At 38.6% G+C, this 17739-nt stretch overlaps 1 protein-coding gene across 1 annotated transcript in view; it reads right to left on the minus strand.

Annotated features, from left to right (window-relative positions):
* LOC134754461 (titin homolog) overlaps positions 1 to 17739 on the minus strand; it is a 105366-nt gene that overhangs the window by 67711 nt on the left and 19916 nt on the right. Inside the window, exons 4-11 of the mRNA XM_063690795.1 lie at positions 14415 to 14595; positions 13431 to 13555; positions 12103 to 12272; positions 9769 to 9927; positions 9363 to 9505; positions 8500 to 8667; positions 7845 to 8057; positions 855 to 6500 (exon numbers count right to left, since the gene is read on the minus strand). Of these exons, the coding sequence (XP_063546865.1) occupies positions 855 to 6500; positions 7845 to 8057; positions 8500 to 8667; positions 9363 to 9505; positions 9769 to 9927; positions 12103 to 12272; positions 13431 to 13555; positions 14415 to 14595 (6805 nt within the window). The remainder of the gene's footprint in view (positions 1 to 854; positions 6501 to 7844; positions 8058 to 8499; positions 8668 to 9362; positions 9506 to 9768; positions 9928 to 12102; positions 12273 to 13430; positions 13556 to 14414; positions 14596 to 17739) is intronic.

Here is a 17739-nt window from a genome sequence, read left to right on the forward strand (position 1 = left end):
AATGAATCAATATTGGAATTTAAATCTACAAAGTAAGCCAGTTTTGGTAATTAGGACAAGTTGTTTTCAATGTAAATAACGCTCGACAAGGCAATCTTTGTATGGAGACCCCCGCACTATTTCCTCGGCGGATAACACTATAGGGGTATAGTATAGCTTCTTACCAACATAGATCAAAAATATCATAAAAACGTTGCTTAGCATATTAATATTATGGACTTAAATCTTACTCAGTCTTTTTATTGTTCGCCAGATGAATAATTTTGATTATTGAGAGATACTACAAAAGAAGTGTCAAACTAAATATCACTTTTTTCGAATATACATTTTTGTGGTAAGAATAAGTTGCAATTTTTTTTTTTTGTGGTCGTTATATCAAGTTTTAAACGTATACGTGTAAGTTATTACAAAACTATTTGACGTGGTACGCATATGTTTTTTGACAGAGGAAATAGTGCGTGAGTCAACCCTTAGCCTAGGCAATGCTATGGCAAGACGACACGACACGACGTATGAATTGGTATTTGATAGTTATGAATTGACCCTCATATATATATATATATGAAGATAAGACCTACTGTTAAACTGATAGCCTTAGCTTCATATAATAAGAATCAACTAATAACTGTCAAATAGCTATTTTTACGTTTCGCCGACTATACATAGATAAGAAAGTTTGAACACATTTAATATATGCATTAACGACCATTACAAAATCAGAAACCTAAATATAATTATATTTCTGTCCAACGTTATTAACATAGAATTCATCACAAGCTACAAAGGATAAATTGGAAGATAGTTCAAGAGGTTTGTAGTAGATTTACGAATGATAATCATAAAATAAAACCTACCTTTTGCCGCTGCCTTACTCTCCGTCTCCAGCAATGTTTTCAAAGATTTTTCTATTTCCGCCATCGGCTTGGAAACCTTTTCCTTGTCTTCACTTGTAACATTTTCAATGGACATTATACTGTCTTGTATTGTATGAATTTCTTTATCCAGTTCCAGTATCATTGTCTTTTCAGCGCTATCAACTACAGTGCCCTCTGATACGTGCTGTTCTAACTGTTTCATATCTTGTTGTATTTCACACATAGCTTGTGCAAATGATTCTGTTGAGGTCAGATCAACTGACACCACTTCATCTTCCATTACAGTTGATACTTGCTCTTGTATATTCAGGAGTTGATGATGCAATGCTTGAAGAGGAGCCAACATTTCTGCTAGCACATTTTTTAAAGCTGTATCTTCGAATTTGCGTTCTATTATTTCTAGTTTGGATTCCGACATATTTTCTTGCAAAATATCAGAACACTCAGCGAGACACTTAAGGAGTATGAGCGTTTTACCAGTGCCTGTGGCATCCTTATAATCGTGGTGTTTCTGAATGCAGTCTAAAACTTTTTGTAATATTTTTCTAGACTCTACTGTGAGCTCAGACTTGGTTAGTATTTGTTCTTCTATAAATGTTTCTGCATCGTCCATCGCCGCCAGTAAGGCCTTATCTTCAACAACTATTGCATTAAATTTAATTTCTTCATGGATGACAGTTTCGACTCTCTGCAGACACGGCTTTGCAATCTCTATGATATTGACAAACCGTTGGGCCACATCTTCTAAAGGTGTAAATTTACTGCTTGCAAGAATTTCACTCAGAACCTCTTTTGTAGCATCAAGCTTAGTAATAGGCGCCCTGAAAAGTAAATCAGATTGCGAATCAACAATCTTAATGAGTGAGTCTTGAACGCTGGTCAGGCATTCATTGCAATAGCCAAAAAATGTATTAAGAGATTTACTAATATCTTCAGCTAGGTGGAGTTCACTTTGCTTCACTTTGAAATCGTTGATAGTTTGTTTCAAAGCATTAAATTCCTGCAATAGCCGTATGATCCTCTTATGGCTCAGCTTTTTGGTCAATAAACACCGAAGCAGAGCAAACTCATTTTTACAGTTTTTGAAGAAGTCTTCTACCATCATCAAATCGGCTACGGGTGTTTCATTACTTGAATCTTGAATAATACCGACAGCACATTGCACTACATCATCCATTTGTATCAGAGCATCTGTTTCTATCTCAAGAGCTATCTGGGGAGAAGCGCACGACATATCGGAAGCTCTTGACAAATCAACAAAATCATATTCTTCTAAAACAGCTATGTTTCGTTCAACTTTATCTATAACTTGTATCAGGTTTGCTTCCTGGGCTAATTTTTCTGGCGCCTGAGGTGTAAACTGAATGAGTTCCTCTTGTACGTTAATCACATTTTCGTACAGTTCTTGAGTAACTGATTTGACTTGTTCTATCTTTATTCCCTTAGACACATCTGTCGCATCTAGTAAGTTGTTTACTGTCTCTCCAAGAGCAATAACCTCTTGTTTAACTGGTGCTTCAGTTGATATAGACTTGGTATTTTCAATTATATCCTTCAGATGCTCACATACAGCGCGTAAACTTTCTACCTTGTTTGATATTTCAATCGTTTTATCGGCAGTCTCCATTGCAGGGAATACAGCATGAATACATTTATCGAGATTTTCTTTGAATTCTGCGATACTTTGAAAAACGGAATGTATTTTGTCTGATGCCATTTCAAGAATGTGTTCGTATATTGGTATATTAGTAACATCTAGTACAGACAAACATTGCTGTAAGTCTTGCATAGGTTCTGCAATGGCCAATAACTTCGACGTATTTAAATGAGCCATTTCATCCGAAGTCTCCAAAATAAAGGGATGCAAGATCTCTTGTATGCCAGAATGAAGCTCTCCTAATCCTAACGCAACAGATTTTAAGCTTGAGTAATCGCTAACTTCAGATAATGTGTCTAAAGCATCAATAACATCAGGATTCTGTAAAACTGTGATGTGATCATTTAAAGACTGTAATGCTTGAGCTGTAGCAGATGGTGCAATGTCTTGGTGTAAAGAACTAACTACATGCTCAGCGGTTGTTTCTGCAGCTTCAGGTAATACTAACCGGTCTGAAGGTAAAGTATCAGCAGTTGTTTTTATGCCCGATATGTCTTCTAGAGTCGACATTTCGTCAGCAATTTCTATGCCACCTTGTTCGCGAATCATTACAATACAGCTGTGAAGATTTTGTACAGCATTTGCCATATTCACACTTACTTCATATGGCGTCACATCTTCTCCGTATTGTGATATAACAACTTGTTGTAATGTCTCAAGTGTTGTGTACAATTCGTGTAGTGGTTCTGCTACTGTTACAAAGACTTCACTGTTTTCTTTCAAGCTCTCAATATGTTCTACTATTGTTTGATTTATAACCATAATATTTTCATTTAGTTCACAAAGAGACGAGGCTATAGTCTGCGCTACTGACTGCACATCAGACATCTCAGAAACATTTTCATGCTGTTCAACTCGTCCTGAAACTATTGATGCTACACTTCGCTTAAGCTCTTCTAAAACTGGACATACATTTTCTAGAACTGGTGTAATGGCGTCTTTTAGTTCTTTTTCACATTCAAGAGATTTAACTTTATTTACAGCTGCTATGGTGTGTTCTATACGCTCTAAAGCAACAACGGCTTTACCAGTTTCGTATGACAAAATATCTTGTGTAATAATGTGCTCCGAGTCAATGTGTAAGCTGATTTCATCAGCTTGATTAATAGCTTCTTGTATATTTACCAATACATCGCTGATATTGCTCAATATAGCACAATTCAGCTCGGAATCAAATATATTATTAATAAAGTGATCTTGGACTATCCCCATCGTATTATTAAGACTTGCCAAAGACAATATGCTGTCCGAATCTATAGTTTTGATGGCTGCGTTTACTCTGTTAACAACATCACATATTTCTGTCAAGGCGAAATATTTCTTAGCTTCATTACTTTCAATCACATTTTCCAAAGCTTTCGTAAGGTTTTTATGGAATACGTCCAAATGTAGCTTGACATCTGGTAAAGATTCAAGACGAGGTAAATTATTTTCTAACGCTATAAGTATTTGAGCCATTTTTTGTAAGACTTCCAGTTTATTGTCGCTTTGTAGGATATCGAATCTTCCAACATTACTCTCTATTTTATCAATGTGTGTTGAAATCTCACTTAAATTCTGTGTTATAGATGTTAAAGCCTGTTTCAAAACTAGCTTATCGTCTTCACTTCTTGTTTCCGTTGACAATTGTTCAAATGACATCCTCAGTTTTAGAACGGAATCCATAACTGTTTCAATTATTTCCGTATTGTACTTGTTTAATGAGGTCGTTGATTCTTTTACTGACAGTGACTCTATCTGCTCTAAAGCTACTTGTAAGTCTTGTATCGAGGCAGACATGTCATTAAGTATTACTTCGCTATTTTTTATTTTCGTTACATCTATCATTTTTCCACTTTCTGCACTCTCAGCTATGCAAAGCAAGGAGTTAACGGGACTTCTTAACTCAAACACAGCTTTTTGAGTGTCCTTAAGGTGCTTTGCATCTATTGATGTTTCTTCCGTCTTTATTTCACTTGCTTCGCTCAACAGGTTTCTTGTTTTAATAGTATCTGATGAATACTTTATAACGTTTGTCATTTCTTTTGTTAAAGTTTGAATTTCTCTTATTACGCTTTCGTCTGCCTGTAGATAGTCTGTCAAGGTGACGGAGTTAATATCCGACATAACTTTCTGAATTTCGTTTCCACACGTCTCTATAAATGCCACACATGTTTTCTTTACAAGAGTCTTGTTTTCGCCTTCCATATCGATACATTTTTCAACTATTGTTAGGGATTGTTGTAAAGCTTTCATCGATTGAGGAAGATTGTTGAATATAGTAGTAACCTCTTTAGCTTGTAGAGATTCCTTGGCAGCCTCTGATATACTGTGTATTTCAGATAGGGGGGTGATCAGACTGCTTATGATTTCTAAACTTCTTGAAGCTGTAGCAGCAGATGACATTAACTCTGATTTCAATATTATATCTCGTTCAATGATTTGTACATCATTAATAACTTTAGATATTGTTGAACTAACTTCAGTTACTTGGCTCTTGAATTCTTCATCCGTCATTTTAGGTTTGGGCTCTACCTCTGTTCTTACTTGTAACAGCTCTTCTCTAGCCTTGCTATAAGACTTCTCACTACCTGAGCTAGAGCGTCGAGAACCCCGACTGCTTCGCCGTTCTCGCTTTGGCTTAATTACAGGGGTTTCCGTCTCAGCTCTTTTCTGTTCAGTTTCTTGTATTTCGGTCTTGATTTCTTTAATTTCAGATTTAACTTCCCTAACCTCTTCTACATCAACTTTATGAAGAATTGTCTTCGTTTCTGACGATTCTCTACCATCATCAATTGATCGTCGAGAAGATTTAGATTTATGTTTACCGTAACTTCGGGCGCTGGCAAAACTAGCCAAATCACTTTCAGACATAACTTGCGTATCGTCATCTCTTTTTTCTTCAGAGATTGATTGTTCTCGAGATAAACTAAAGAAATCTTCTCCACTTCTAAGAGAATCTGACTTCTTCCTAGCTACCTTTTTAGGCATATCAGACTTTTCATCCGATAATAGAGCCATAGTTTTTTCTAAATAGTCTTCGCCTAAATCTGTGTCTAATGATAGTTGAGGTACGCCATTTTCATCTGCTATTGAAATATCTTCTACATCGGCTTCCGTTCTTAAATCTTCTTCAGGCGATGCAAAATATTCTGGAGACACATCAATTATGATAGCTTCCATGAGCAGATTGCCTGAAGTTGATGTTTCTTTAACAAACCTAAGCGGTGGCAGCTCAACTACGTTATGTTCAGTAACATTCTCGGATAGCTGATCAGCATACATCTCGACTATTTGAAGTGCTTCTTCTTCGGTTAAATCCGGGGTCTCATACAACGATACAGAGACTTCTTTTCCATCAAAGGAAAATGAAATCTCTCCTTTATCGTCAAGAGTTATATCTCCCACCGGGGTATCGTACATCTGCGACGTTCGTTCTTCGTGTATCGTACTAAGCGACAAATTTCTTTGCAATGCTTGTTCGTCTGCTATTTTCTTCTTGGCCTTCATTGAGTCGTCAAAGCCGAGAAGCGAGGCGGAGCTGGCGGCGATTCCCATACAATTCTGCGCTTCACAAGTGTATGTTCCTAGGCAACAAGTACCATCCTGTCCAGATATGATTCTGTGTATATCCCCAGGCTTGAGCTCTTCACCGTCCTTATACCACTTGAGGACAGGTTGCGGTACACCAATAACCTTGCACTCTAAGTTCACAGCGCCTTCCTCAGAGAGAATAGCCTGAAGGTTCTCCAAGAACCTTGGTTTCTTAAAGTGTCTAGGGATGATCAGTTTAAGGAAGCAGGAGGTGACGCTGTGGCCGAATTCATTCATGGCGACGCACTTCCATTCGGCCTGGTCGAGGAACTCCAAGTTCTTGATGTCGAGGTTGAAGATGCCTCGGTCCTCCTTGGCGAGGTGGCAGCGGGGGGAGTCGTCCACTGGCTGGTCGTCTCGGTACCACAGGACCGTCGGCTCGGGTGGAATGGCAACTGCAACAATGGCGGTTTTTAAAGAATATTGTCTTCGGTTACCGCGATTAACTACTCATGACATAAAACTATGAAAACGGATTATATCGCGTATATTGTAGCTTTTCTTCAGTCACCCGTTGACCACGAACGCTGTAAAGGGTTCCAAACGTCGGGATGTATTACAAATTCAATATATATACGTGATATAATCCGTTTTCATACTTTTATTTCATTATATTGGAAGTGAAAATTTAAATTACAAGAACATAACTTACTTCAGAATTTATAGAAATAAGAGAGCTTAAGACAATCAAGATGGTTTAATTCTATAATGTTTTTTTTCACTTATGGAAAGCGAAAATAAGAGCAGATCTTTTTGTCATCATTTTACAAACTTTTCAAACATAAAATGCCATCCACTCTGGGCACTAGATTTAATGAAAAAATTGTCAGTAAATAAATACCAAAGACAACTGCCACTTTGTGAATCTGTGACCTCGCAAACTCCCAAACAGTTGTAACGCGTAACCGTTACTGTCCCTGTGGTTGTTTGACAAAACTCAAAAATAGTTATTTGTTATACAAGGGTGCAAAGTTGTATTTTACCCGCGAGTGTGGAATTGAAACACGAGAGCTAGCAAAAGGATTCTATAGTTGAACCACGAGCGAAGCGAGTGGTTCTAAAATAGAATCCTGAGCGTAGCGAGTGTTTCAATACACGAGAAGTAAAATACATTTGCACCCGTGTGTAACACAAAACTTTTCCCCTCACTATAGCGAGGAAAGTGCAAAATCGACAGGCGTTAGATAATCTTCATCACTGGAATCACTTATTTTTTTACGATATTATAACAGAAACCACTGGAAATTCTGATTTTTACGTGAGTTGGTAAGAAGTGTTTTTAAGTAAAAAATTTGTTGACAATGTTGACGTTTCTGTTCTGACGTATGAAATGTCAACGATGCGTTTTGAAATTGCATCGACTCAACTTGTGCGTTCAGAATTATATTTATGTAAATAAAAAATCTAACGTTTCTTATGGAAATTTAAGGTTTATGAGTTAAAATTATTAAATAAAGCTAAATTTGGTCTTTTTTATTAGATTCTCAAACCATTTATTTAATGATAATTAATATCGAACGAACCATTATTATGAGCGTTTTACGTTTTGTTATCTGTCAAGCTACATAAACACGCTCCATCCAAGGTCAAATTACTTTCCCCACTAGTGGATAAAATGCGTTTTTCCCCGCTTGTTTTAAAGGATAAAAGACGGCTTTCCGAGCTAGTGAGGGGAAAACAGTGTTATTATTTGTTGCAGATATTCCAGTGGTCGAGATAATCGAATAAGAGTCCCATACCTTTAATAGTAAAATGGAATGGCTCGTCAATCCGCGCCTCAGCACTCTGCAAGCCCTGGACGAACTTGGGCGCCTGGTGTTTCGTGAACAGCTGGAGTTTCTCCTCCTCGTTCAGCTGGTTTTGGATGTCTTCTACTGTCAGCTCGGCCGAGCTGCTGGCCTGACCCATGCAGTTGCGGGCGATGCAGCAGTACGAGCCTAGGGAGTTGGTGCCTGGAAAATTAAACTTCAGTTAGGGATTTGACGCCATATATTTGAATACGTGTGTGTCGGACCACGAATACTAAAGTGATGTAGCAAAATGTTTTAGGACATAAAATTATATCGATGATGAAATGTCACCCCACGACTGTAACTAACTCTAGGGTAAAGAGGACCCCCGCTCTGGATTCTACCTAGTTCGACAGGTCTTATGCTGCAGGCTGAAGTGGATAAAAATTATTAATATTTATAATCTATTCAAAAAAAACCTCGTAATTGTAGAACGGGCGCTCATCTAGCCAGTTTTTAGGCGATATATAAAGCTGGACAAACTAGGCGCTAATGGAAGCGGTATTTTGCGGTAATTTATTATGGATAGCAGGACTCATCACGTGAGTTACTTTGTTGGATTTTACTAATTTACGACGATACGATACAATGATAACGTGTATACCTGTCAGTTGGTAAACATCTCCTGGCTTTAACTCCTGGCCATCCTTGAACCAGCTCAGCACTGGGGTTGGGAATCCGACCACCTTGCACTCAAAGGAGACCAGACCCTCGTCCGTGAGCACCGCCTGAAGGTTCTCCATGAAACGTGGCTTTCGATAGTTCTTCGGGACTGTTGGTAAATAGTTAAATTATTACATAGGTATGAATTAAGACAAAGTAGCACACGTCAGATTAAATGAATGAGGGCTACCGCGTTTAATTTTTCCGCTAGGGGCGCTAGTATAGATGGAGGTCTTTCAAAATGTCAAATGCATAGCAGTTTGGGGGGTTACCAGCTTTTTTATCGGGAATTTTTCCTCCTTATTCATAATTGTGGTAAATCTTTGCCCATCTTTGATTTATCATGGTAAACAATAGATAGATAAACAATAGCTCAATAAATATTAGTAGTAAAAAAAAAGTGCCAACTAAAATATATTCAAAATCGAACAGGTTGAAAAAATTACACGTTTAGACGTTAAAATACCTTTGTGTATATTAGAACTTATTGATTTTATAAAAATAAGCACAAGAAGAATTTTGAGATCTGTTTTTCTGGACCTACATCTACAGTGGCGCCAGTGGTGATATTGGATCGCTGGCCAGCAGAGCAGCGTGCATAATCATAATCATTTATTTGCATATAATATTGAAGCGTATAGTAGGTACCAAGGGATTTTCATTTAGTGAATTTTTGTTTCGGAATTAGCGTAAAAGGTTGGAGGAGTGCGTACATAATATTGAAATTTAAGTTATACAAACTTAGAAATATTTTACAACAAACACAGAGTTAATTCAAAGACAGTCTTCAAATCAAACACTCACCTTCCATGACGACATGGCAGGTGGATATGCCGACCCTGCCCCCTGCCGAGGTGGCCACGCACTTCCACTCGCCCTCATCGGGCCACTCCGCTGACTGTACTTCTAGCAGGTAGCCGCCTACACCGTCCTCTGTTACATGGTACCTGAAAAAACAGATTAAGTATACATAGCGTCGAAGATGGTCACTATGACCAGGCCTTCAAATCTCTTTATAAACTGTCATAGGGAATATTATTGGACCCGAGAGGTATTAGCGTCCGTTTATCGTTTCTATATACGAAATACATAAGGAGGGCTGGAAATCGCGAAGATTCGGGAAAGGCGTCGTATTGTGAAATAGGCTATTAACTTACATGTATGATAAGACAAAGACAATTGTATACTTTGACAAAACTTTGTTACTTACCTATCTCCAGCCTCAATTTTGCCCTCTTTGTTATACCAGACGACGCTCCTCGGCCAAGGTGGTACGACGATGTGACAATTAAGTGTAAGGTGTTCGCAGATCTTGACGAACTGGTCTTCAAGCTCTTTGGTGAAGATCGGAGGCGGCTCGGGGGTCACGCTGTGAAAGACGAAAACATAATAAAATACGAAAACGACGAATTATTTTTTCATTTCTCATGCTCTGAAAGAGGGTCGTTGATGTTCTAAGAGGTGTTCAGAAAATGGTACTCGTTTGCACTAGAGCATTTTAAGTTCGAAATACGTTTTTTTTTTACGATAAGCTATTGAAATTTGAGTTTAAATGGATTTGTTATACAATTTCCAGTCTGATATTTGACTCTCCATTACATAAATAACGATACTTTTGCCTAAATTGTTAATTGAAAGAACCCTCAAGAAATACTATAAAAATGTATACTTATAGTCATGTTTTAAAAAAAAAACACATTCAATTTACTTTCCTCGTATTCGAAATGAAAAGTAGAGTGTTTAACTCGGGGGAAAGGCATCATTTCAGCCTGGGACTATTGGCGCTCTCACTGCGTTCGAGCACAAAAATACCTCGGCAGAAATGAGTGCCTTTTATCCCTTGGTTAACAATATACTATTTCCCAATGCTAAGTATTATGATTTTAAATAATATTTTGACATGGCACATGTAGCTTGAATATGTCATCACTAATCCTTGCACATTGCGGAGTCGGGGAAAATTTATGTTACATGGTATCACTTGACAAAACGCACACACTCAAATCGTCAGCCATTGCGCGGTGTCACAACTTGTTGTACGTGACATTCCCTCGGTCAATCTTTTAACCATGGAGACTGTATAAAGGAGCCAAATCTCTATGTATGAAACGTGTCTATCAAAAAACAGTAATTAGGCGGCGCCACCATACACCGAAATACTACCAAAAACAACCTACGTAATTTGGTCGGGTTATTTGTTGCCTTATATGGTTCATGTTATACTCATGTCCCAGAGCCTAACTAGCGCCACCGGAGAGATTAGGAACTATTATTTAAAGCTTAACGCGGTCACTTTTACAACAATTCTGCCATAAGAGATTGCGATCCTTTCTATACCATCCATACTTTTAACTTTATGGGTATGTATTTGCGATTACGAATTGTTCTATTTATAACTGATAAAGTGTTCCCCGAATATCACATTCTTGAAAGTAATATCCTTAATTTTACGAGTCCTGGTCACATTCAATAATATGATACGTAGGTATTTCAATAAAGCGTATTTTGTTTGCAAAATAATTCATTAAAAATAACTGCTGTGATGACCAATTTTGACTTTTTTTTTATACCACGTCGGTGGCAATCAAGCATACGGCCCGCCTGATGGTAAGCAGTTACCGTAGCCTATGGACGCCTGCAACACCGGAGATATTACACGCGCGTTGCCGACCCTAACACTCCTCTCCCTCGTTGAGCTCTGGCAACCTTACTCACCGGCAGGAACACAACACTATTAGTAGGGTCTAGTGTTATTTGGCTGCGGTTTTCTGTAAGGTGGAGGTACTTCCCCAGTTGGGCTCTAAAATGATATATGAGATTTCGATTAAAGCCAATCGAGATTTTCATATTCATCCTTTTGCGCAAATACGTATATACTATTCACGAAAATGATCAATATTAAAAATAATAAAATCATCCTCCTGGCGATGTCCAGGCATTTTGCCACAGTTCACTTGAGCAAATATTAAAATATTAAGAGGATAGCATAGCGGTCGCCCGCTTCTGACGCTTCTCTATACAACGTAGTCCCCATTTGCCTTCCTGGATCAATCAATCATAGATCAATATTTCTACACAATTTAGAGTTTATTGACCGTAGCTGTGCCCGTTCGTTTGACTTTTTTTCTATGATTATTTTAATTTAGGAGCGGAAACATTTTCCATACAATGTTTTTAATGCTATCGATCCGACTTCTAACCTTAGTACTTAGGCACATATTAAGTTCGATGAAATTTAAATCATGTTTTTTTTTATGATGAATAGGCAGGCGTTTGACCACGATCCCACCTGATGGTAAGTGATGATGTGGTCTACGGTGGAGCACGCTTACCTATGAGATACCTATTAACTCTTGCCTTGAAGAGTTAATAGGTATCTCATAGAGTTAATGTTCAATCGTAACAGTCTCTTTCTAGCAAACACAAGTGCCAAAACAACAGATAGGGACAAACGATTATCAACGGCTTGTTATAGTTGACAGACATCTATGAATAACGTCATAAGTCTCCAGTTGTTTGTGTTAGTCACAGAGAAAATACTCACGCTGAACTCGGTCTCGATTCATCGCGGCCTCTTGTGACGTGCACTTTGGATGAAGAGTAGGCTCTGCCCATGCAGTTGACGGCTTCGCAAGTGTATGTGCCGAGCGATGTGGGGTCTTCTGCGCTTGCTGTTAGCGCGAACACATCGCCCGCTTTGATTTCTCGGCTATCCTGTTGAAATAAATTAGTATCGATATGCTAAAACTGTGAGAAATAAGTAATTTTCAATTTACTTAAATAAATAAAAGAACTAATATTATGGGATAATCTTACACAAAATACGACCTAGTCCCACAGTAAGCTCAGTAAGGTTTGTTTTGTTGGTACTAGATGACGATGCATATAATAGATACACATAGATAAATATTTTTATAAATACATAGAAAACAATCCATAACTCAGGAAATATTTGTGATAAATACACCAATAAATTCCGTACCAGGATTCAAACCCTGGACCTCCTGCTTAGTAGGTAGGACTACCGACTAGACTAGGAGGCCGTTAATTTTGGTAGGCCTAAAAGCTATTTCTTCGCTTCGCACCGGTCCACGGGCCTCTAGTAGTGTAACGTAATGTTAACTGACCTTAAATAGCCTCAGCACCGGTGTAGGCACGCCGACACATTCCTCTGTTCAGTCAGGCCCGTAGCTCCACGGGCCCGTAGTAGGGAAACGTAATGTTAACTGACCTTAAACCATTAACACCGGTGTATGCACGCCGACCTTACACTCTAAAGACACAGTCCCCTGTTCAGTCAGGTCCGTAAATCCATGGACATCAGTAGGGTAACGTAATGTTAACCGGTGTATGCACGCCGACCTTACACTCTAAAGACACATTCCCCTGTTCAATCAGGCCCGTAGCTCCACCGACCTCTAGTAGTGTGTAACGTAATGTTAACTGACCTTAAACCACCTCAGCACCGGTGTAGGCACGCCCTTACACTCTTAAGACACAATTCCCTGTTCAGTCAGGGTCGTAGTTCAAAAGGCATCTGAGAATATGTCTACGGTTGCGTCTAATTGCCACGACTGTCATACATTTTGTATGAGTCGCGCCAATAAGATCGCAGACATATTTATTGAGAATGACCGCTAGTAGTGTAATGTTAACTGACCTTAAACTACCTCAGCACCGGTGTAGGCACGCCCTTACACTCTTAAGACACAATTCCCTGTTCAGTCAGGGTCGTAGCTCAAAAGGCATCTGAGAATATGTCTACGGTTGCGTTTAATTGCCACGACTGTCATACATTTTGTATGAGTCGCGCCAATAAGATCGCAGACATATTTTTTGAGAATGACCGCTAGTAGTGTAATGTTAACTGACCTTAAACCACCTCAGAACCGGTGTAGGCACGCCGACCACCTTACACTCTAATGACACAGTCCCTTGTTCAGTCAGGATGGCCCGTAGCTCCTCCACGAACTCCGGTCGCTTGTAGGCTTTGGGCACTGAAAAAAAAACTTAATTTAAAACTGTTTCTCAAAAAAAAAAACGGTGCGCTAGATCATTGATACAAATTTTAAAGAGTCCATATGATATGACAGTTTATTTTTATATGGAGTAGCTGTCACATAAACTAGAAATTTTATGAAAGTTTAAAACATTAATTTCATCATCATCATCATGTCAGCCGATAGACGTTCACTGCTGGACATAGGCCTCCCCCAAGGCTCGCCACTCCGACCGATCCTGTGCCGCTCGCATCCACCGAATTCCTGCGAGCTTCACCAGGTCGTCGCTCCATCTCGTTGGAGGCCTACCGGCAGTTCGACATCAACATTAATTTATTTACAACATATTTCTTCTATTATTCTTTATTAAGTCCAACTAAAAGAGACTTGAAGGAACTGTCATATCCATAATTTGACGCGAAGGTATAGTAGTTTACATTGAGATGCGCCGCGCAGCTCTCCCGCCCGCCTCTGTTCTCGCCAGCGCACGTCCAGCGACCAGCATCGTTCACGCTGACACAAGCGAAGTCGCAGCACCAAAAGTTGCCATCACGCAAGAGACGCTAGCCCCGCTTCTAGTAAACCGGGGTATGTTGTATATGTAGTTGTACCCAGTACATACATTAACGACTAGAATAAGATGAGTCACGTTCACGTACCCATCACATGGAGCAGCTCGCCCGCCCGCCTCTGTTCTCGATCGCGCACGTCCAAAGTCGTCCACGCTGTCGCAAGCGACGTCGCGGCATCAGAATTTTCCACGCAAAAGACACCCGTTCCGCTCCGAGTAAACCGGGATATGTACCTATATGTTGTACCCAGCACTTTAACGATTAGAATAATATGAGTCACGTACCCAGCACATTGAGATGCGCCGCGCAGCTCGCCCGCCCGCCTCTGTTCTCGGCCGCGCACGTCCAGCGTCCAGCATCGTCCACGCTGACACAAGCAACGTCGCAGCACCAAAAGTTTCCGTCGCGCACGAGAGATACCCGCTCCGCTTCGAGTAGGCGGCGTTCGTTGCGGTACCATGTTACCTGAAAAAGATGAGATAAGGTAACTTGAAGCGATTACTATTATATGGAAAAGCATCGATATTTGAGTTTATCGATAAAGGAACACCCTTCCGGTCATTAAATTTTGCCCCCAAAATTGGATGTCTGAACATAACCATAAATAAGTTTTTGACAAAAAATTAATTTTTGGTACGAGCTTTTATCGCTGACTACTTTTCTTTTCACAGGCAACTAATAGTCATCGAGACAATTCTAACAACTCCAAAGACAATTAGTTTGCGTTGTTAAAACAACAGCGTTCCCATGACCACCTCCTGTCTCCATCATCAGATCAGCTCGATGGTACCATAATAATATATTACATTAAATTAAAAGTGGAAAAATCAAACATCAAACATTTATTCAGCAAATAGGCCACAGGGGCACTTTTACATGTCAATTTTTACAACCAATAAAATTAACCCAAAATTACAAAAAAACTATTAGTTAAATATAAATGTTAAATTACACAAGAAAAAAAACTAATAAAAACTATACAAATAACAGAAGTACTAAAATTGTTTAAAGATGTAAAAGTCTCTAGGTGTCAGAGATTAAATGTATATAATAATAAAAAAGATCATCAAATTATCCAGAGATGTAAAGGGTCTCCGAGACTTGAATTGTTTTATAATTAATGACTAATATATGGTGGAAAGATTCGCTGCGTTTATTGAAAAAGATAACGAGTTGGCTGAATTATTTTCATCTAAATCTAAATTCTAAATTCTATTGGCTCGTATGTGGTCGATAAATCGAACTATGCCTGGCTGGAAAAGGATTAATGATATGGTTAGGTTTGACTTTTTCATGATGTGGCAATCATTTCATGAAGTGATACTTTAAAAGCGTATGTCTACCTACCTCCCCAGTTTTACCTTTGGTGACCAGACATCGGAATTTAGGTGGCAAAATTAAATGACAGGTAGGGATTTCCTATATCGATAAACTTAATTTGCTACCACGAACGAGGTTTTCCTCTTCCTCTCTATCACACTTACGTGCGAATTTCCAAGTGCGACAGAGAGGCAAGACTTCGTGGTTCGCGGTAGGCCCCCAGACCTTGGACTAAGGAAGGAATGTGCGATTCAGTCGAATGACATAATTCTATTTTCACACATCCGTTAAGACACATGAAAACAGAAGAACAAACATCACAATGCGCGCACGTGACCGTTATGTCATCGGCGTAGAGTTGTTTATTGTGTGATTCGAGCGTATTGTTTTTGTGGTATGCGCTTGTGAGTGTTTGTGTAGAGACAATGATGGGTGTACGCACGGTATAAAGAAAGCGCGCGTGGGTGTACGGAAATAAAAGTAGTGATTATTAGTTGATTACTATACTTTTATTTCCGCATTGTAATTAAAAGAAAATAAATCTCAGTCGTTACAATTTTTTGCAATTACACTTATGGTATGAATTATCTCAAATTATTTTTGCCCTAATATGTTAAACAAAAGCCTTTGTTTCTTTTAAGAGAGGTCTTCAGCAAGTGTCAAAGCAACTATGTCGTTTGAAAAGCAACTGAATGGTACAAGGAAAGAACATGTCTAGTCACTTTAGTAACATTTTGAGTAATCGCGGTTTTAAAATTTGGAACCATGTCAAAATGTATGGTAATTCCGTGACCAGGTCTTTTTTAACTAAAAACAATGTTGTGTTACATATATTGTACCAAAGAGGATATAATATAGAGCGGTACTGTCATAGTAAATTTTGTAACCACAGTAAATTCACTGCCATCTGTCGACACACCTTAAAACTAAAAATGAAGATTTATAAAAATACAATAAAATGTATTTATATGGATAAATGTTTTTTTTAAATTTGCATTAATTATTTTTATATTATTTTTATGATTTTGACCCATATTCTTTCACTGATATGCGGTAAAATTGTTAAATAACAAACGAAACCGTCAACGCCATATATACGACAGTAGGCCAAAGCTAGTAGCGCCCTCTGAACGAGAATCAAATTTTCTTGATTTTCGAGGCACGTTTTTTCCTTAGACTGTATCCATCTATTACGGAGTTATATCTATCTTTGATACGAGTATTTTACGAGTGCGAGTTGCGGGTTAATCTATTAAACGGTCGAGCCATAGTTTAGAACTAAGGTATAGGGTTTGTAAAGTCCGAGCTTAGGGGCTTGGCTGTTCCGAGCTTGACACGGACCTGACACTGACATTATTCGCTAACATCTGCGTAACTTACTTTCTGAACTAATATGCCAATACGAGCGAGATGCATAGAAGGTAAGTTACGCACACGCTAATGAATATGTCAGTGTCAGGACAGTAAGCTAGTGGTAAGTGAGCCTTGAGAATACAAACTATATACGAGCCTATATACAAAGGGTAAAAACGGGACCCTATTACTAAGACTCCGATGTCCGTCTGTCCGTCCGTCTGTCCGTCTGTCCGTCTGTCACCAGGCTGTATCTCATGAACCGTGATAGCTAGACAGTTGACATTTTCACAGATGACGTTTCTGTTGCCGCTATAACAACAAATACTAAAAACAGAATAATATAAATATTTAAATGGGGTTCCCATATAACAAACGTGATTTTTTTGCTGTTTTTTTTTTCGTAATGGTACGGAACCCTTCTTGCGCGAGTCCGACTCGCACTTGGCAGGTTTTTATGAGGTTCTCGCGTTTGTACAAAGATAATGTTTAAGTTTAAAAATCACTAACATAGTTTAATTTATATGGAAATATTCTCCAATAACTAAATCCAAATACAAGAAATACCGTTTGTACTAAAAGAAAAAAAATAACGATTTTTTTATTTTTATTTGACGGGTAGGAATATAACAGATGTGAAAAGGGCTATTACTAGGGAAAGCAACACGGCTCTACCAATGTACTGACAATTTTGTTTCGAGTCCATGCATGCAGCAGTGCTATAGGAGAGGACAATATGATTTGGAGAACTTTTTTGAAAAGTAAATTTTTTTAGCAATAAGAGTATCATGCAATTTTAATATACGATCAAAATAAACTAGATTAGACATTACTATTACGGTACCCATTACTGGGTCATTTTATCTTCATGTGTAAAATTTATTAGAATAAACAAAATTGTTGTGTGGAACTAGACGAACTAATTTGCATCGGGGC

This window comes from Cydia strobilella, chromosome Z (genome assembly GCF_947568885.1).
Source record: "Cydia strobilella chromosome Z, ilCydStro3.1, whole genome shotgun sequence".
Classification (NCBI taxonomy): domain Eukaryota; kingdom Metazoa; phylum Arthropoda; class Insecta; order Lepidoptera; family Tortricidae; genus Cydia; species Cydia strobilella.